Source organism: Salvelinus fontinalis, chromosome 3, assembly GCF_029448725.1.
Source record: "Salvelinus fontinalis isolate EN_2023a chromosome 3, ASM2944872v1, whole genome shotgun sequence".
Taxonomy (NCBI): Eukaryota; Metazoa; Chordata; class Actinopteri; order Salmoniformes; family Salmonidae; genus Salvelinus; species Salvelinus fontinalis.
In genome coordinates, this window is record NC_074667.1 from 76,547,317 (window position 1) to 76,568,895 (window position 21,579).

At 44.4% G+C, this 21,579-nt stretch overlaps 1 protein-coding gene across 2 annotated transcripts in view; it reads right to left on the minus strand.

Annotated features, from left to right (window-relative positions):
* The window catches only part of LOC129851493 (rho GTPase-activating protein 40-like), a 68,631-nt gene that overhangs the window by 28,243 nt on the left and 18,809 nt on the right, over positions 1–21,579 (minus strand). Inside the window, exons 1-3 of one of the 2 annotated variants that reach the window (XM_055918072.1) lie at positions 15,022–15,465; positions 12,599–12,825; positions 9,614–9,888 (exon numbers count right to left, since the gene is read on the minus strand). In XM_055918072.1, coding sequence (XP_055774047.1) covers positions 9,614–9,888; positions 12,599–12,825; positions 15,022–15,167 — 648 coding nt within the window. In that variant the 5' untranslated portion in view covers positions 15,168–15,465. Of the gene's footprint in view, positions 1–9,613; positions 9,889–12,598; positions 12,826–15,021; positions 15,466–21,579 lie in introns of those variants that run through there. The other variant, XM_055918073.1, reaches the window with a different exon arrangement.

Genomic DNA, 21,579 nt, shown 5'->3' on the forward strand with positions numbered 1-21,579 from the left:
AGACAGTAAGACAGTACTAAACCATGTGTAAGCGGTCAGTAAGACAGTAAGACAGTACTAAACCATGTGTAAGCGGTCAGTAAGACAGTACTAAGCCATGTGTAAGCAGTCAGTAAGACAGTAAGACAGTACTAAACCATGTGTAAGAGGTCAGTAAGACAGTACTAAACCATGTGTAAGAGGTCAGTAAGACAGTACTAAACCATGTGTAAGCGGTCAGTAAGACAGTAAGACAGTACTAAACCATGTGTAAGCGGTCAGTAAGACAGTAAGACAGTACTAAACCATGTGTAAGAGGTCAGTAAGACAGTACTAAACCATGTGTAAGCGGTCAGTAAGACAGTAAGACAGTACTAAACCATGTGTAAGAGGTCAGTAAGACAGTACTAAACCATGTGTAAGAGGTCAGTAAGACAATACTAAACCATGTGTAAGTGGTCAGTAAGACAGTAAGACAATACTAAACCATGTGTAAGCGGTCAGTAAGACAGTAAGACAGTACTAAACCATGTGTAAGCGGTCAGTAAGACAGTAAGACAGTACTAAACCATGTGTAAGCGGTCAGTAAGACAGTACTAAACCATGTGTAAGCGGTCAGTCTGACAGTAAGACAGTACTAAACCATGTGTTAGAGGTCAGTAAGACAGTAAGACAGTACTAAACCATGTGTAAGCGGTCAGTAAGACATTAAGACAGTACTAAACCATGTGTCAGCGGTTAGTAAGACAGTAAGACAGTACTAAACCATGTGTCAGCGGTCAGTCTGACAGTAAGACAGTACTAAACCATGTGTAAGCGGTCAGTAAGACAGTAAGACAGTACTAAACCATGTGTAAGCGGTCAGTAAGACAGTAAGACAGTACTAAACCATGTGTAAGCGGTCAGTAAGACAGTAAGACAGTACTAAACCATGTGTAAGAGGTCAGTAAGACAGTAAGACAGTACTAAACCATGTGTAAGAGGTCAGTAAGACAGTAAGACAGTACTAAACCATGTGTAAGCGGTCAGTAAGACAGTAAGACAGTACTAAACCATGTGTAAGCGGTCAGTAAGACAGTAAGACAGTACTAAACCATGTGTAAGCGGTCAGTAAGACAGTACTAAACCATGTGTAAGCGGTCAGTAAGACAGTAAGACAGTACTAAACCATGTGTAAGCGGTCAGTAAGACAGTAAGACAGTACTAAACCATGTGTAAGCGGTCAGTAAGAAAGTATGACAGTACTAAACCATGTGTAAGCGGTCAGTAAGACAGTAAGACAGTACTAAACCATGTGTAAGCGGTCAGTAAGACAGTAAGACAGTACTAAACCATGTGTAAGAGGTCAGTAAGACAGTAAGACAGTACTAAACCATGTGTAAGAGGTCAGTAAGACAGTAAGACAGTACTAAACCATGTGTAAGCGGTCAGTAAGACAGTAAGACAGTACTAAACCATGTGTAAGCGGTCAGTAAGACAGTACTAAACCATGTGTAAGCAGTCAGTAAGACAGTAAGACAGTACTAAACCATGTGTAAGAGGTCAGTAAGACAGTACTAAACCATGTGTAAGCAGTCAGTAAGACAGTAAGACAGTACTAAACCATGTGTAAGAGGTCAGTAAGACAGTACTAAACCATGTGTAAGAGGTCAGTAAGACAGTACTAAACCATGTGTAAGCGGTCAGTAAGACAGTAAGACAGTACTAAACCATGTGTAAGCGGTCAGTAAGACAGTAAGACAGTACTAAACCATGTGTAAGCGGTCAGTAAGACAGTAAGACAGTACTAAACCATGTGTAAGCGGTCAGTAAGACAGTAAGACAGTACTAAACCATGTGTAAGCGGTCAGTAAGACAGTAAGACAGTACTAAACCATGTGTAAGCGGTCAGTAAGACAGTAAGACAGTACTAAACCATGTGTAAGCGGTCAGTAAGACAGTACTAAGCCATGTGTAAGCAGTCAGTAAGACAGTAAGACAGTACTAAACCATGTGTAAGACGTCAGTAAGACAGTACTAAACCATGTGTAAGAGGTCAGTAAGACAGTACTAAACCATGTGTAAGCGGTCAGTAAGACAGTAAGACAGTACTAAACCATGTGTAAGCGGTCAGTAAGACAGTAAGACAGTACTAAACCATGTGTAAGAGGTCAGTAAGACAGTACTAAACCATGTGTAAGCGGTCAGTAAGACAGTAAGACAGTACTAAACCATGTGTAAGAGGTCAGTAAGACAGTACTAAACCATGTGTAAGAGGTCAGTAAGACAATACTAAACCATGTGTAAGCGGTCAGTAAGACAGTAAGACAATATTGAACCATGTGTAAGCGGTCAGTAAGACAGTAAGACAGTACTAAACCATGTGTAAGCGGTCAGTAAGACAGTAAGACAGTACTAAACCATGTGTAAGCGGTCAGTAAGACAGTACTAAACCATGTGTAAGCGGTCAGTCTGACAGTAAGACAGTACTAAACCATGTGTAAGAGGTCAGTAAGACAGTAAGACAGTACTAAACCATGTGTAAGCGGTCAGTAAGACAGTAAGACAGTACTAAACCATGTGTCAGCGGGCAGTCTGACAGTAAGACAGTACTAAACCATGTGTAAGAGGTCAGTAAGACAGTAAGACAGTACTAAACCATGTGTAAGCGGTCAGTCTGACAGTAAGACAATACTAAACCATGTGTAAGAGGTCAGTAAGACAGTACTAAACCATGTGTAAGAGGTCAGTAAGACAGTACTAAACCATGTGTAAGCGGTCAGTCTGACAGTAAGACAGTGCTAAACCATGTGTAAGAGGTCAGTAAGACAGTACTAAACCATGTGTCAGCGGTCAGTAAGACAGTAAGACAGTACTAAACCATGTGTAAGCGGTCAGTAAGACAGTAAGACAGTACTAAACCATGTGTAAGCAGTCAGTAAGACAGTAAGACAGTACTAAACCATGTGTCAGCGGTCAGTAAGACAGTAAGACAGTACTAACAACGTGTCAGCAGTCAGTGGGACAATAAGACAGTATTAACCATGTGTCAGCGGTCAGTAAGACAGTACTAAACCATGTGTAAGCAGTCAGTAAGACAGTAAGACAGTACTAAACCATGTGTAAGCGGTCAGTAAGACAGTAAGACAGTACTAAACCATGTGTAAGCAGTCAGTAAGACAGTACTAAACCATGTGTAAGCAGTCAGTAAGACAGTAAGACAGTACTAAACCATGTGTAAGAGGTCAGTAAGACAGTACTAAACCATGTGTAAGCAGTCAGTAAGACAGTAAGACAGTACTAAACCATGTGTAAGAGGTCAGTAAGACAGTACTAAACCATGTGTAAGAGGTCAGTAAGACAGTACTAAACCATGTGTAAGCGGTCAGTAAGACAGTAAGACAGTACTAAACCATGTGTAAGCGGTCAGTAAGACAGTAAGACAGTACTAAACCATGTGTAAGCGGTCAGTAAGACAGTAAGACAGTACTAAACCATGTGTAAGCGGTCAGTAAGACAGTAAGACAGTACTAAACCATGTGTAAGAGGTCAGTAAGACAGTAAGACAGTACTAAACCATGTGTAAGCGGTCAGTAAGACAGTAAGACAGTACTAAACCATGTGTAAGCGGTCAGTAAGACAGTACTAAGCCATGTGTAAGCAGTCAGTAAGACAGTAAGACAGTACTAAACCATGTGTAAGAGGTCAGTAAGACAGTACTAAACCATGTGTAAGAGGTCAGTAAGACAGTACTAAACCATGTGTAAGCGGTCAGTAAGACAGTAAGACAGTACTAAACCATGTGTAAGCGGTCAGTAAGACAGTAAGACAGTACTAAACCATGTGTAAGAGGTCAGTAAGACAGTACTAAACCATGTGTAAGCGGTCAGTAAGACAGTAAGACAGTACTAAACCATGTGTAAGAGGTCAGTAAGACAGTACTAAACCATGTGTAAGAGGTCAGTAAGACAATACTAAACCATGTGTAAGTGGTCAGTAAGACAGTAAGACAATACTAAACCATGTGTAAGCGGTCAGTAAGACAGTAAGACAGTACTAAACCATGTGTAAGCGGTCAGTAAGACAGTAAGACAGTACTAAACCATGTGTAAGCGGTCAGTAAGACAGTACTAAACCATGTGTAAGCGGTCAGTCTGACAGTAAGACAGTACTAAACCATGTGTAAGAGGTCAGTAAGACAGTAAGACAGTACTAAACCATGTGTAAGCGGTCAGTAAGACATTAAGACAGTACTAAACCATGTGTCAGCGGTTAGTAAGACAGTAAGACAGTACTAAACCATGTGTCAGCGGTCAGTCTGACAGTAAGACAGTACTAAACCATGTGTAAGCGGTCAGTAAGACAGTAAGACAGTACTAAACCATGTGTAAGCGGTCAGTAAGACAGTAAGACAGTACTAAACCATGTGTAAGCGGTCAGTAAGACAGTAAGACAGTACTAAACCATGTGTAAGAGGTCAGTAAGACAGTAAGACAGTACTAAACCATGTGTAAGAGGTCAGTAAGACAGTAAGACAGTACTAAACCATGTGTAAGCGGTCAGTAAGACAGTAAGACAGTACTAAACCATGTGTAAGCGGTCAGTAAGACAGTAAGACAGTACTAAACCATGTGTAAGCGGTCAGTAAGACAGTACTAAACCATGTGTAAGCGGTCAGTAAGACAGTAAGACAGTACTAAACCATGTGTAAGCGGTCAGTAAGACAGTAAGACAGTACTAAACCATGTGTAAGCGGTCAGTAAGACAGTATGACAGTACTAAACCATGTGTAAGCGGTCAGTAAGACAGTAAGACAGTACTAAACCATGTGTAAGCGGTCAGTAAGACAGTAAGACAGTACTAAACCATGTGTAAGAGGTCAGTAAGACAGTAAGACAGTACTAAACCATGTGTAAGAGGTCAGTAAGACAGTAAGACAGTACTAAACCATGTGTAAGCGGTCAGTAAGACAGTAAGACAGTACTAAACCATGTGTAAGCGGTCAGTAAGACAGTACTAAACCATGTGTAAGCGGTCAGTCTGACAGTAAGACAGTACTAAACCATGTGTAAGAGGTCAGTCTGACAGTAAGACAGTACTAAACCATGTGTAAGCGGTCAGTAAGACAGTAAGACAGTACTAAACCATGTGTAAGCGGTCAGTAAGACAGTAAGACAGTACTAAACCATGTGTAAGAGGTCAGTAAGACAGTACTAAACCATGTGTAAGAGGTCAGTAAGACTGTAAGACAGTACTAAACCATGTGTAAGAGGTCAGGAAGACAGTAAGACAGTACTAAACCATGTGTCAGCGGTCAGTAAGACAGTAAGACAGTACTAAACCATGTGTAAGCGGTCAGGAAGACAGTAAGACAGTACTAAACCATGTGTAAGCGGTCAGGAAGACAGTAAGACAGTACTAAACCATGTGTAAGAGGTCAGTAAGACAGTAAGACAGTACTAAACCATGTGTAAGCGGTCAGTAAGACAGTACTAAACCATGTGTCAGCGGTCAGTAAGAAAGTAAGACAGTACTAAACCATGTGTAAGAGGTCAGTAAGACAGTAAGACAGTACTAAACCATGTGTAAGCGGTCAGTAAGACAGTACTAAACCATGTGTAAGCGGTCAGTAAGACAGTAAGACAGTACTAAACCATGTGTAAGAGGTCAGTAAGACAGTAAGACAGTACTAAACCATGTGTAAGAGGTCAGTAAGACAGTAAGACAGTACTAAACCATGTGTAAGCGGTCAGTAAGACATTAAGACAGTACTAAACCATGTGTCAGCGGTTAGTAAGACAGTAAGACAGTACTAAACCATGTGTCAGCGGTCAGTCTGACAGTAAGACAGTACTAAACCATGTGTAAGCGGTCAGTAAGACAGTAAGACAGTACTAAACCATGTGTAAGCGGTCAGTAAGACAGTAAGACAGTACTAAACCATGTGTAAGCGGTCAGTAAGACAGTAAGACAGTACTAAACCATGTGTAAGAGGTCAGTAAGACAGTAAGACAGTACTAAACCATGTGTAAGAGGTCAGTAAGACAGTAAGACAGTACTAAACCATGTGTAAGCGGTCAGTAAGACAGTAAGACAGTACTAAACCATGTGTAAGCGGTCAGTAAGACAGTAAGACAGTACTAAACCATGTGTAAGAGGTCAGTAAGACAGTACTAAACCATGTGTAAGCGGTCAGTAAGACAGTAAGACAGTACTAAACCATGTGTAAGCGGTCAGTAAGACAGTAAGACAGTACTAAACCATGTGTAAGCGGTCAGTAAGACAGTATGACAGTACTAAACCATGTGTAAGCGGTCAGTAAGACAGTAAGACAGTACTAAACCATGTGTAAGCGGTCAGTAAGACAGTAAGACAGTACTAAACCATGTGTAAGAGGTCAGTAAGACAGTAAGACAGCACTAAACCATGTGTAAGAGGTCAGTAAGACAGTAAGACAGTACTAAACCATGTGTAAGCGGTCAGTAAGACAGTAAGACAGTACTAAACCATGTGTAAGCGGTCAGTAAGACAGTACTAAACCATGTGTAAGCGGTCAGTCTGACAGTAAGACAGTACTAAACCATGTGTAAGAGGTCAGTCTGACAGTAAGACAGTACTAAACCATGTGTAAGCGGTCAGTAAGACAGTAAGACAGTACTAAACCATGTGTAAGCGGTCAGTAAGACAGTAAGACAGTACTAAACCATGTGTAAGAGGTCAGTAAGACAGTACTAAACCATGTGTAAGAGGTCAGTAAGACTGTAAGACAGTACTAAACCATGTGTAAGAGGTCAGGAAGACAGTAAGACAGTACTAAACCATGTGTCAGCGGTCAGTAAGACAGTAAGACAGTACTAAACCATGTGTAAGCGGTCAGGAAGACAGTAAGACAGTACTAAACCATGTGTAAGCGGTCAGGAAGACAGTAAGACAGTACTAAACCATGTGTAAGAGGTCAGTAAGACAGTAAGACAGTACTAAACCATGTGTAAGCGGTCAGTAAGACAGTACTAAACCATGTGTCAGCGGTCAGTAAGAAAGTAAGACAGTACTAAACCATGTGTAAGAGGTCAGTAAGACAGTAAGACAGTACTAAACCATGTGTAAGCGGTCAGTAAGACAGTACTAAACCATGTGTAAGCGGTCAGTAAGACAGTAAGACAGTACTAAACCATGTGTAAGAGGTCAGTAAGACAGTAAGACAGTACTAAACCATGTGTAAGCGGTCAGTAAGACAGTAAGACAGTACTAAACCATGTGTAAGCGGTCAGTAAGACAGTACTAAACCATGTGTAAGCGGTCAGTCTGACAGTAAGACAGTACTAAACCATGTGTAAGAGGTCAGTAAGACAGTAAGACAGTACTAAACCATGTGTAAGCGGTCAGTAAGACATTAAGACAGTACTAAACCATGTGTCAGCGGTTAGTAAGACAGTAAGACAGTACTAAACCATGTGTCAGCGGTCAGTCTGACAGTAAGACAGTACTAAACCATGTGTAAGCGGTCAGTAAGACAGTAAGACAGTACTAAACCATGTGTAAGCGGTCAGTAAGACAGTAAGACAGTACTAAACCATGTGTAAGCGGTCAGGAAGACAGTAAGACAGTACTAAACCATGTGTAAGAGGTCAGTAAGACAGTAAGACAGTACTAAACCATGTGTAAGAGGTCAGTAAGACAGTACTAAACCATGTGTAAGCGGTCAGTAAGACAGTAAGACAGTACTAAACCATGTGTAAGCGGTCAGTAAGACAGTAAGACAGTACTAAACCATGTGTCAGCGGTCAGTAAGACAGTAAGACAGTACTAAACCATGTGTAAGAGGTCAGTCTGACAGTAAGACAGTACTAAACCATGTGTAAGAGGTCAGTAAGACAGTAAGACAGTACTAAACCATGTGTAAGAGGTCAGTCTGACAGTAAGACAGTACTAAACCATGTGTAAGAGGTCAGTAAGACAGTAAGACAGTACTAAACCATGTGTAAGAGGTCAGTAAGACAGTAAGACAATACTAAACCATGTGTAAGCGGTCAGTAAGACAGTAAGACAGTACTAAACCATGTGTAAGAGGTCAGTAAGACAGTAAGACAGTACTAAACCATGTGTAAGAGGTCAGTCTGACAGTAAGACAGTACTAAACCATGTGTAAGAGGTCAGTAAGACAGTAAGACAGTACTAAACCATGTGTAAGAGGTCAGGAAGACAGTAAGACAGTACTAAACCATGTGTCAGCGGTCAGTAAGACAGTAAGACAGTACTAAACCATGTGTAAGCGGTCAGGAAGACAGTAAGACAGTACTAAACCATGTGTAAGCGGTCAGGAAGACAGTAAGACAGTACTAAACCATGTGTAAGAGGTCAGTAAGACAGTAAGACAGTACTAAACCATGTGTAAGCGGTCAGTAAGACAGTAAGACAGTACTAAACCATGTGTAAGCGGTCAGTAAGACAGTAAGACAGTACTAAACCATGTGTAAGCGGTCAGTAAGACAGTACTAAACCATGTGTAAGCGGTCAGTCTGACAGTAAGACAGTACTAAACCATGTGTAAGAGGTCAGTCTGACAGTAAGACAGTACTAAACCATGTGTAAGAGGTCAGTAAGACAGTAAGACAGTACTAAACCATGTGTAAGAGGTCAGTAAGACAGTATGACAGTACTAAACCATGTGTAACCGGTCAGTAAGACAGTAAGACAGTACTAAACCATGTGTAACCGGTCAGTAAGACAGTAAGACAGTACTAAACCATGTTTAAGCGGTCAGTAAGACAGTAAGACAGTACTAAACCATGTGTCAGCGGTCAGTAAGACAGTAAGACAGTAAGACAGTAAGACAGTACTAAACCATGTGTAAGAGGTCAGTAAGACAGTAAGACAGTACTAAACCATGTGTAAGAGGTCAGTAAGACAGTAAGACAGTACTAAACCATGTGTAAGAGGTCAGTAAGACAGTACTAAACCATGTGTAAGCGGTCAGTAAGACAGTAAGACAGTACTAAACCATGTGTAAGCGGTCAGTAAGACAGTAAGACAGTACTAAACCATGTGTCAGCGGTCAGTAAGACAGTAAGACAGTACTAAACCATGTGTAAGCGGTCAGTAAGACAGTACTAAACCATGTGTAAGAGGTCAGTAAGACAGTAAGACAGTACTAAACCATGTGTAAGCGGTCAGTAAGACAGTAAGACAGTACTAAACCATGTGTAAGCGGTCAGTAAGACAGTACTAAACCATGTGTCAGCGGTCAGTAAGACAGTACTAAACCATGTGTAAGAGGTCAGTAAAACAGTAAGACAGTACTAAACCATGGGTAAGAGGTCAGTAAGACAGTAAGACAGTACTAAACCATGTGTAAGCGGTCAGTAAGACAGTAAGACAGTACTAAACCATGTGTAAGCGGTCAGTAAGACAGTACTAAACCATGTGTAAGAGGTCAGTAAGACAGTAAGACAGTACTAAACCATGTGTAAGAGGTCAGTAAGACAGTAAGACAGTACTAAACCATGTGTAAGCGGTCAGTCTGACAGTAAGACAGTAAGACAGTACAAACAATGTGTCAGCAGTCAGTGGGACAGTAAGACAGTACTAAACCATGTGTCAGCGGTCAGTCTGACAGTAAGACAGTACTAAACCATGTGTCAGCGGTCATTCTGACCTGAGCAATAGAAGAGTTTGATGAGCTGAAGATTTCCCTGACGTCACGTGGCACGGGTTTTCTCCTCTTCCTCAGGGAGAGTGTGTAGGAGTCAAGTCTCCTCTGGACGGCTGCGGCCTGCGTACGGGTCAGAGTGGACAGCAGTATGGCCTGGTCAACATCCTGGTCCTCACTGTCTCTGTCTCTGTCCCTGTCTCTGTCTGGTCTCTGCTGCTGCTGTCTGATCAGAGTGGACAGACCGGCATCCTGCAGCCACCGCTCTTCCTGCTCCCCCTCTGGAACAGCAATACAATACAACTTTATTAAACATGACTTTAAACACATAGTTTTAGTCATTACACAGACTCATCTACCTGCTCCCCCTCTGGAACAACAATACAACTTTATTAAACATGACTTTAAACACATAGTTTTAGTCATTACACAGACTCATCTACCTGCTCCCCCTCTGGAACAACAATACAATACAACTTTATTAAACATGACTTTAAACACATAGTTTTAGTCATTACACAGACTCATCTACCTGCTCCCCCTCTGGAACAAAAATACATCTATCTAGTCATTACATAATAGCTTCATCACAGAGCCTATACAGAGTTCTCCCTAGGTGGCGCTAATGAGTCATTCTAGGGGAGGGCTGGGAGATTTAACACCTTCAAGAATAACCAATAAACTAGCAGACACAGTGATTAAATTAATACATTTAAATGAATTCATATTTAAACATTTTCTCACAGTATTTTTCCTAGAATTATCCTGGTAATTTCATTTTTCAATGGTCAACAGAACATGGACTATAGTTATGAGGGCCAGACTAGAGCAATTCCTGTAATTCACAGTGTGTGTGTGTGTGTGTGTGTGTGTGTGTGTGTGTGTGTGTGTGTGTGTGTGTGTGTGTGTGTGTGTGTGTGTGTGTGTGTGTGTGTGTGTGTGTGTGTGGACACACCTACTCATTCTAGGGTTTTCATTTATTTGAATTGTTTGACACTTTTTGTGGTTACCACATGATTCCATATGTGTTTTTTCATAGTTTTGATGTTTTCACTACTATTCTACAATGTTGAAAATAGTAAAAAGAAAAGAAAAACCCTTGAATGAGTAGGTGTCCAAACTTTTGAATGGTACTGTATATTTTATTTGTTTTACATAGTGGAGCAGCTCAGTCTACAAGGTGGGGCAGTGCAGCTCAGTCTACAAGGTGGGGCAGTGCAGCTCATTCTACAAGGTGGGGCAGTGCAGCTCAGTCTACAAGGTGGGGCAGTGCAGCTCAGTCTACAAGGTGGGGCAGTGCAGCTCATTCTACAAGGTGGGGCAGTGCAGCTCATTCTACAAGGTGGGGCAGTGCAGCTCATTCTACAAGGTGGGGCAGTGCAGCTCAGTCTACAAGGTGGGGCAGTGCAGCTCAGTCTACAAGGTGGGGCAGTGCAGCTCATTCTACAAGGTGGGGCAGTGCAGCTCAGTCTACAAGGTGGGGCAGTGCAGCTCATTCTACAAGGTGGGGTAGTGCAGCTCAGTCTACAAGGTGGGGCAGTGTAGCTCAGTCTACAAGGTGGGGCAGTGCAGCTCAGTCTACAAGGTGGGGCAGTGTAGCTCAGTTTACAAGGTGGGGCAATGCAGCTCAGTCTACAAGGTGGGGCAGTGCAGCTCAGTCTACAAGGTGGGGCAGTGCAGCTCAGTCTACAAGGTGGGGCAGTGCAGCTCAGTCTACAAGGTGGGGCAGTGCAGCTCAGTCTACAAGGTGGGGCAGTGCAGCTCAGTCTACAAGGTGGGGCAGTGCAGCTCAGTCTACAAGGTGGGGCAGTGCAGCTCATTCTACAAGGTGGGGTAGTGCAGCTCAGTCTACAAGGTGGGGCAGTGTAGCTCAGTCTACAAGGTGGGGCAATGCAGCTCAGTCTACAAGGTGGGGCAGTGCAGCTCAGTCTACAAGGTGGGGCAGTGCAGCTCAGTCTACAAGGTGGGGCAGTGCAGCTCAGTCTACAAGGTGGGGCAGTGCAGCTCATTCTACAAGGTGGGGTAGTGCAGCTCAGTCTACAAGGTGGGGCAGTGTAGCTCAGTCTACAAGGTGGGGCAGTGCAGCTCAGTCTATAAGGTGGGGCAGTGCAGCTCAGTCTACAAGGTGGGGTAGTGCAGCTCAGTCTACAAGGTGGGGCAGTGTAGCTCAGTTTACAAGGTGGGGCAATGCAGCTCAGTCTACAAGGTGGGGCAGTGCAGCTCAGTCTACAAGGTGGGGCAGTGCAGCTCAGTCTACAAGGTGGGGCAGTACAGCTCAGTCAACAAGGTGGGGCAGTGCAGCTCAGTCTACAAGGTGGGGCAGTGCAGCTCAGTCTACAAGGTGGGGCAGTGCAGCTCAGTCTACAAGGTGGGGCAGTGCAGCTCAGTCTACAAGGTGGGGCAGTGCAGCTCAGTCTACAAGGTGGGGCAGTGCAGCTCAGTCTACAAGGTGGGGCAGTGCAGCTTTTACATTATTTGGGGAGAACCCTGCTTTACATACTGCGTACTTGTACATGTGTGTATGTATGTGTGTGTGTGTGTGTGTACTTTTGTACATGCATGTGACTGTTCACATTATACTATTACCTGCAGTTCCATGCATTGCATTTGTATCTTCTGTGTAACGACTAAGACTGGATCTTATAGAGGGAAAGTACATTGTAACATTGCGGTTCTATACAGAGCACACACATTCACATACACCCCCCCCCCCCCCCCCCCCCCCCCACACACACACACACACACACACACACACACACACACACACACACACACACACACACACACACACACACACACACACACACACACACACACACACACACACACACACACACACACACACACACACACACACACACGGTTCAACACAACTCGCCAAAAAACAACAGGCAACACAATAACAACCAATTCTCACTGTTTATATTAAGACAATAGACTCATGCAGGTAATCGACTGACTTACACACAACTCTTCTGTCTCTGTTCTTACCTTCAGAGTGTCTGGAGTCTCGTCTGGCGCTGTCAGTGTCAAGGTCAGTGTATCCGCTTCCCTGGCTACGTATGGTCTCCACCTCGCTCCAGAAGGAGTCCAGACACAGTTTGTCCGGGTGCTGTTGTTGATCCTGGTGGGATGCTATACAATGTTCAGCTGCAGCTTGGTCCTGGTATCTTGGCCTGGCCCAGGGCTCACCGTTCATCTCGGAGGGACTGGGGCTCCTGACAACCAGATAGACAGGAGGAAACAACAAAACATCCAAGATAAACGGAGACGGGAGAATAATAGAGAGACGAGGGATCCAGATTCCACAGAGATGGAGAGACAAAAGCTGGAGGAGGGATGCAGGGCGGGAGGGAGGGAGGGAAGGAGGCAGGGCCTGAGGGAGGAGAGGGAGAGTGTGGACTGGATGGACACAAAGACTCCGGTTTCCATTGTTCTCAATAATACTGGCCCGGGGGTGTGATACTGTGTGTGGCCAGTAGATGTCACTGTGGCGCTGTTTCCACCCAATTTTCTCCAGGCTTTAAAAAAAAAATCTAAATGAGATTCAAATAATCCATTGATTGTGGTTGCATAATATTCAACACACTGTTAACATAATGAACGCCTTGACAAGTTCCATAGAAAATGTTATAACCTAATCTCCTAATAACCTAAGGATTCAGTATCTCAGTATCTCCACTTGCACATTCATCTTCTGCACATCTACCATTCCAGTGTTTAATTGCTAAATTGTAATTACTTCGCCACCATGGCCTATTTATTGCCTCACCTCCCTTATCCTACCTCATTTGCACACGCTGTAAATATACTTTTTATTTTGTGTTATTGATTGTATGTTTGTTTATTCCATGTGTAACTCCGTGTTGTTTGTGTCGAATTGCTTTGCTTTATCTTGGCCAGGTCGCAATTGTAAATCAGAACTTGTTCTCAACTAGCCTACCTGGTTAAATAAAGGTGAAATAAAATGTAAAAAATTTAATTCAGAGTTACATCCCTTGACTAATAATTGTGCTGGTCGTTCCAGTCTGCTGTGTAGAGCGTACAGACAGGTAGTCATTATTCTCAATTAACAGAGAAACAGAGACATAAGGCCTGAGGCGACACAATGAGGGTGGACAGTGGAAGTATGTTCCCTGACTGATCCCTCACAGGATCAGAATGTGTTTTCCAGTTCTATCAAACCTTCTCTCCTAGTCAGCAGAGAAGTATCTCTTAGATTCCTGTGTCTATAGGCCTCTCTGACAGTGTGGCATTCTTACGGGGATTAGGTTTATGACTTGAACGATGTTGATGAGTGTCAGAGTCATTTTTCAGACGATGAAATGACAGTCTGAAGTGCCTTAATATCCATGTTCTGTTAGTTTTGACTTGGGTCCTTAAACCAAAACAGCTAGTACTGTTTCCTCTCACAATGTCTCTTTGTGATTTACTTTCACAGTTTGCACTGTAGTTTACTGTAGTTTTGTGTCAACATTTCTACTGTAGCTTCCTGTAGTTTTGCTTCAGTTTGAACTGTAGTTTCCTGTAGTTTTGTTTCACAGTTTCTACTGTAGCTTCCTGTAGTTTTGTTTCACAGTTTCTACTGTAGTTTCCTGTAGTTTAGTTTGCAATCAGTTATAGTGAGGTGGAAATGTTCCTACTTCTTCTCTTGATAGCCTAGTCATTGAGGAACGTTGATAAAACCATCTACTCAGCCCTTTGACATGCTAAACGGGTCCAGCCGAGGCCTATACAGGGCAGGGTGACTGGCCGTTATTGCCCATTTCTGTAACCTGTTTAAAAAGCTCCTTAAAACAATGTGGAAATAAACAGATAATCCCTTGATATCAGAACGGGCTCACAGATCGACAACAGTCAAAACAACTGTTATAAATAAAAACAAATAAAAACAAATAAAACAATAACACAACTGTTATAGAACACATAACACAACTGTTATAGAACACATAACACAACTGTTATAGAACACGAACAGAACATATAATATCAAAACAAATGTGTTGTATTTTATGATATTTAATGGTCACATACCGTAACCTTCCAGATAAAATCATAAGAACAGAATGAAGCCTCATAAATCACACAACAGCTGCAGCTGACACGCATGCCCCACAGAACTAAGTCCTACAGACAAAATAGGCTCAGCAATATATATACCCTGCTTCCACAGTCAGTCAACCATCAGGAAACTACTGTTGATGAATTCTAACCCGTATTGATAGTGAGACAGTACTGTGCCATGGAGTGAGGCATACAGTATGTATAAGGGTTGCATAACTCAAGAAGTCACACAAATCTCTCCTGATTTACTCTAGTCTGAGTGAAGCCTGTGATCTGAAGTTAAGAGCCTTCCCCAAGTCAGTAGTCAGCAGATCCAGAATCATATAGTCCAGTCCACTGCACCTACATACCTGTCGGTAACGTGGGAGGTTGATTTGGATCCCAGCCTACTGAAGGAGCAGTGGGTGGTTCCGAGCTTCAGCCCGTTCAGCCGTGTGTGGGGTAGAAAATGGCTGGTGGTTCTGGAGATAGGAGGGAGCCTGTTCGCTACCTCCATTCTCAATCAGTGCTTCAGGGCTTTTACGAGTCCTTAAGTATCTCTCTTTTGTTTTCCACTCTCTCTAGTCAAAAATAAGATTCCAGTGCTCGAGGGCTTTTACGAGTCCTTAAGTATCTCTCTTTTGTTTTCCACTCTCTCTAGTCAAAAATAAGATTCCAGTGCTCGAGGGCTTTTAACGGCAGAGTGCACGTTGTGTACATGTATGTAAGGTGACGGGTGAAGGAATGCTGTGTTTGTGTGAGGTGACGAATGAAGGAATGCTGTGTGTGTGTGATGGTGGCTAGTCATCAACACCTAGTTGTGTCCTTCCTCTGAGGACACACCCTGTAATCCTGGTCTCTGATTAAATCCTAGATCTGGCCTCCACAACCCACCTGACTGGAGTGGATTAGCAATACTAATACACATTAGTGTATCACACATGTATTTACTTATGGGTGGTCCTTAGACTTGAACCCTCTATTCTGCCACTGCACTCAGAAGACTACATATACTGGCATGGCATGGGTCCTCAGATCCTCAAAAGGTTTTACAGCTGCACCATCGAGAGCATCCTGACGGGTTGCATCACTGTCTGGTATGGCATCTGCTCGGCCTCCGACCGCAAGGCACTACAGAGGGTAGTGCGTACGGCCCAGTACATCACCGGGGCCAAGTTACCTGCCATCCAGGACCTCTACATCAGGCGGTGTCAGATGAAGACCCTAAAAATTGTCAAAGACTCCAGCCACCCTAGTCATAGACTGTTCTCTCTGCCACGCTGCTGCTACTCTCTGTTATTATCTATACATAGCCAATTTAATAACTCTACCTACATGTACATAATTACTTCAATTACCTCGACACCGGTGCCCCTGCACATTGACACATTGACTCTGTACCGGTACCGGCTGTATATAACCTGCACATTGACTCTGTATCGGTACCGGCTGTATATAACCTCCACATTGACTCTGTACCTGTACCCCCTGTATATAGCCTCCATATTGACTCTGTACCGGTACCCCCTGTATATAGCCTCCATATTGACTCTGTACCGGTACACCCTGTATATAGCCTCCACATTGACTCTGTACCTGTACCCCCTGTATATAGCCTCCACAATGACTCTGTACCGGTACCCACTGTATATAGCCTCCACATTGACTCTGTACTGGTACCCCCTGTATATAGCCTCCACATTGACTCTGTACCGGTACCCACTGTATATAGCCTCCACATTGACTCTGTACCTGTACCCCCTGTATATAGCCTCCACATTGACTCTGTACCGGTACTCCCTGTATATAGCCTCCACATTGACTCTGTACCAGTACCCCCTGTATATAGCCTCCTCACATTGACTCTGTACCAGTACCCCCTGTATATAACCTCCACATTGACTCTGTACCAGTACCCCCTGTATATAGCCTCCTCACATTGACTCTGTACCAGTACCCCCTGTATATAGCCTCCACATTGACTCTGTACCAGTACTCCCTGTATATAGCCTCCACATTGACTCTGTACCGGTACCGGCTGTATATAACCTCCACATTGACTCTGTACCGGTACCGGCTGTATATAGCCTCCACATTGACTCTGTACCGGTACCCCCTGTATATAACCTCCACATTGACTCTGTACCGGTACCCCCTGTATATAACCTCCACATTGACTCTGTACCGGTACCCCCTGTATATAGCCTACACACTGACTCTGTACCGGTACCGGCTGTATATAACCTCCACATTGACTCTGTACCGGTACCGGCTGTATATAACCTGCACATTGACACATTGACTCTGTACCGGTACCGGCTGTATATAACCTCCACATTGACTCTGTACCGGTACCCCCTGTATATAACCTCCACATTGACTCTGTACCGGTACCCCCTGTATATAGCCTCCACATTGACTCTGTACCGGTACCCCCTGTATATAGCCTCCACATTGACTCTGTACCAGTACCCCCTGTATATAGCTTCCTCACATTGACTCTGTACCAGTACCCCCTGTATAAAGCCTCCACATTGACTCTGTACCAGTACCCCCTGTATATAGCCTCCACATTGACTCTGTACCGGTACCCCCTGTATATAGCCTCCTCACATTGACTCTGTACCGGTACCCACTGTATATAGCCTCCACATTGACTCTGTACCAGTACCCCCTGTATATAGCCTCCACATTGACTCTGTACCGGTACTCCCTGTATATAACCTCCACATTGACTCTGTACCAGTACCCCCTGTATATAGCATCCACATTGACTCTGTACCGGTACCGGCTGTATATAACCTCCACATTGACTCTGTACCGGTACCGGCTGTATATAACCTCCACATTGACTCTGTACCGGTACCGGCTGTATATAACCTGCACATTGACACATTGACTCTGTACCGGTACCGGCTGTATATAACCTGCACATTGACACATTGACTCTGTACCGGTACCCCCTGTATATAGCCTGCACACTGACTCTGTACCGCTACCGGCTGTATATAACCTCCACATTGACTCGGTACCGGTACCCCCCGTATATAACCTCCACATTGACTCTGTACCGGTACCCCTGTATATAACCTCCACATTGACTCTGTACCTGTACCCCCTGTATATAACCTGCACATTGACACATTGACTCTGTACCGGTACCCCCTGTATATAACCTGCACATTGACTCTGTACCGGTACCCCCTGTATATAGCCTCCACATTGACTCTGTACCGGTACCGGCTGTATATAGCCTCCACATTGACTCTGTACCGGTACCCCCTGTATATAGCCACCTCACATTGACTCTGTACCGGTACCCACTGTATATAGCCTCCACATTGACTCTGTACCAGTACCCCCTGTATATAGCCTCCACATTGACTCTGTACCGGTACTCCCTGTATATAACCTCCACATTGACTCTGTACCAGTACCCCCTGTATATAGCATCCACATTGACTCTGTACCGGTACCGGCTGTATATAACCTCCACATTGACTCTGTACCGGTACCGGCTGTATATAACCTCCACATTGACTCTGTACCGGTACCGGCTGTATATAACCTGCACATTGACACATTGACTCTGTACCGGTACCGGCTGTATATAACCTGCACATTGACACATTGACTCTGTACCGGTACCCCCTGTATATAGCCTGCACACTGACTCTGTACCGCTACCGGCTGTATATAACCTCCACATTGACTCGGTACCGGTACCCCCGGTATATAACCTCCACATTTACTCTGTACCGGTACCCCCTGTATATAACCTCCACATTGACTCTGTACCTGTACCCCCTGTATATAACCTGCACATTGACACATTGACTCTGTACCGGTACCCCCTGTATATAACCTGCACATTGACTCTGTACCGGTACCCCCTGTATATAGCCTCCACATTGACTCTGTACCGGTACCGGCTGTATATAGCCTCCACATTGACTCAGTACCGGTACCCCCTGTATATAACCTCCACATTGACTCTGTACCGGTACTCCCTGTATATAACCTCCACATTGACTCTGTACCAGTACCCCCTGTATATAACCTCCACATTGACTCTGTACCGGTACTCCCTGTATATAACCTCCACATTGACTTTGTACCGGTACCCCCTGTATATAGCCTCCACATTGACTCTGTACCGGTACCCCCTGTATATAACCTCCACATTGACTCTGTACCGGTACTCCCTGTATATAGCCTACACATTGACTCTGTACCGGTACCCCCTGTATATAGCCTCCACATTGACTCAGTACCGGTACCCCCTGTATATAACCTCCACATTGACTCTGTACCGGTATTCCCTGTATATAACCTCCACATTGACTCTGTACCAGTACCCCCTGTATATAACCTCCACATTGACTTTGTACCGGTACCCCCTGTATATAGCCTCCAAATTGACTCTGTACCGGTACCCCCTGTATATAACCTCCACATTGACTCTGTACCGGTACTCCCTGTATATAGCCTACACATTGACTCTGTACCGGTACCCCCTGTATATAGCCTCCACATTGACTTTGTACCGGTACCCCCTGTATATAGCCTCCACATTGACTCTGTACCGGTACCCCCTGTATATAACCTCCACATTGACTCTGTACCGGTACTCCCTGTATATAACCTCCACATTGACTCTGTACCAGTACCCCCTGTATATAGCCTCCACATTGACTCTGTACCGGTACTCCCTGTCTATAACCTCCACATTGACTCTGTACCGGTACCCCCTGTATATAACCTCCACATTGACTCTGTACCGGTACTCCCTGTATATAACCTCCACATTGACTCTGTACCGGTACCCCCTGTATATAACCTCCACATTGACTCTGTACCGGTACCCCCTGTATATAACCTCCACATTGACTCTGTACCGGTACCCCCTGTATATAGCCTCCACATTGACTCTGTACCGGTACTCCCTGTATATAACCTCCACATTGACTCTGTACCGGTACCCCCTGTATATAACCTCCACATTGACTCTGTACCGGTACTCCCTGTATATAACCTCCACATTGACTCTGTACCGGTACCCCCCGTATATAAACTCCACATTGACTCTGTACCGGTACCCCCTGTATATAACCTCCACATTGACTCTGTACCGGTACCCACTGTATATAGCCTCCACATTGACTCTGTACCGGTACCGGCTGTATATAACCTCCACATTGACTCTGTACCGGTACTCTCTGTATATAACCCACATTGACTCTGTACCGGTACCCCTTGTATATAACCTCCACATTGACTGTGTACCGGTACCGGCTGTATATAACCTCCACATTGACTCTGTACCGGTACCCCCTGTATATAGCCTCCACATTGACTCTGTACCGGTACCCCCTGTATACAGCCTACACACTGACTCTGTACCGGTACCGGCTGTATATAACCTCCACATTGACTCTGTACCGGTACTCCCTGTATATAGCCTACACACTGACTCTGTACCGGTACCGGCTGTATATAACCTCCAAATAGACTCTGTACCGGTACTCCCTGTATATAACCTCCACATTGACTCTGCACCAGTACCCCCTGTATATAGCCTCCACATTGACTCTGTACCGGTACTCCCTGTATATAACCTCCACATTGACTCTGTACCGGTACCCCCTGTATATAACCTCCACATTGACTCTGTACCGGTACTCCCTGTATATAACCTCCACATTGACTCTGTACCGGTACCCCCTGTATATAACCTCCACATTGACTCTGTACCGGTACCCCCTGTATATAACCTCCACATTGACTCTGTACCGGTACCCCCTGTATATAGCCTCCACATTGACTCTGTACCGGTACTCCCTGTATATAACCTCCACATTGACTCTGTACCGGTACCCCCTGTATATAACCTATACATTGACTCTGTACCGGTACTCCCTGTATATAACCTCCACATTGACTCTGTACCGGTACCCCCCGTATATAAACTCCGAATTGACTCTGTACCGGTACCCCCTGTATATAACCTCCACATTGACTCTGTACCGGTACCCACTGTATATAGCCTCCAAATTGACTCTGTACCGGTACCGGCTGTATATAACCTCCACATTGACTCTGTACCGGTACTCTCTGTATATAACCCACATTGACTCTGTACCGGTACCCCCTGTATATAACCTCCACATTGACTGTGTACCGGTACCGGCTGTATATAACCTCCACATTGACTCCGTACCGGTACCCCCTGTATATAGCCTCCACATTGACTCTGTACCGGTACCCCCTGTATATAGCCTACACACTGACTCTGTACCGGTACCGACTGTATATAACCTCCACATTGACTCTGTACCGGTACTCCCTGTATATAGCCTACACACTGACTCTGTACCGGTACCGGCTGTATATAACCTCCACATTGACTCTGTACCGGTACTCCCTGTATATAGCCTCCACATTGACTCTGTACCGTAACACCCTGTATATAACCTCCACATTGACTCGGTACCGGTACCGGCTGTATATAACCTCCACATTTACTCTGTACCGGTACCGGCTGTATATAACCTCCACATTGACTCTGTACCGGTACTCCCTGTATATAGCCTACACACTGACTCTGTACCGGTACCCACTGTATATAACCTCCACATTGACTCTGTACCGGTACCCACTGTATATAGCCTCCACATTGACTCTGTACCGGTACCGGCTGTATATAACCTCCACATTGACTCTGTACCGGTACTCCCTGTATATAACCTCCACATTGACTCTGTACCGGTACCCCCTGTATATAACCTCCACATTGACTCTGTACCGGTACCGGCTGTATATAACCTCCACATTGACTCTGTACCGGTACCCCCTGTATATAGCCTCCACATTGACTCTGTACCGGTACCACCCTGTATATAGCCTCCACATTGACTCTGTACTGGTAC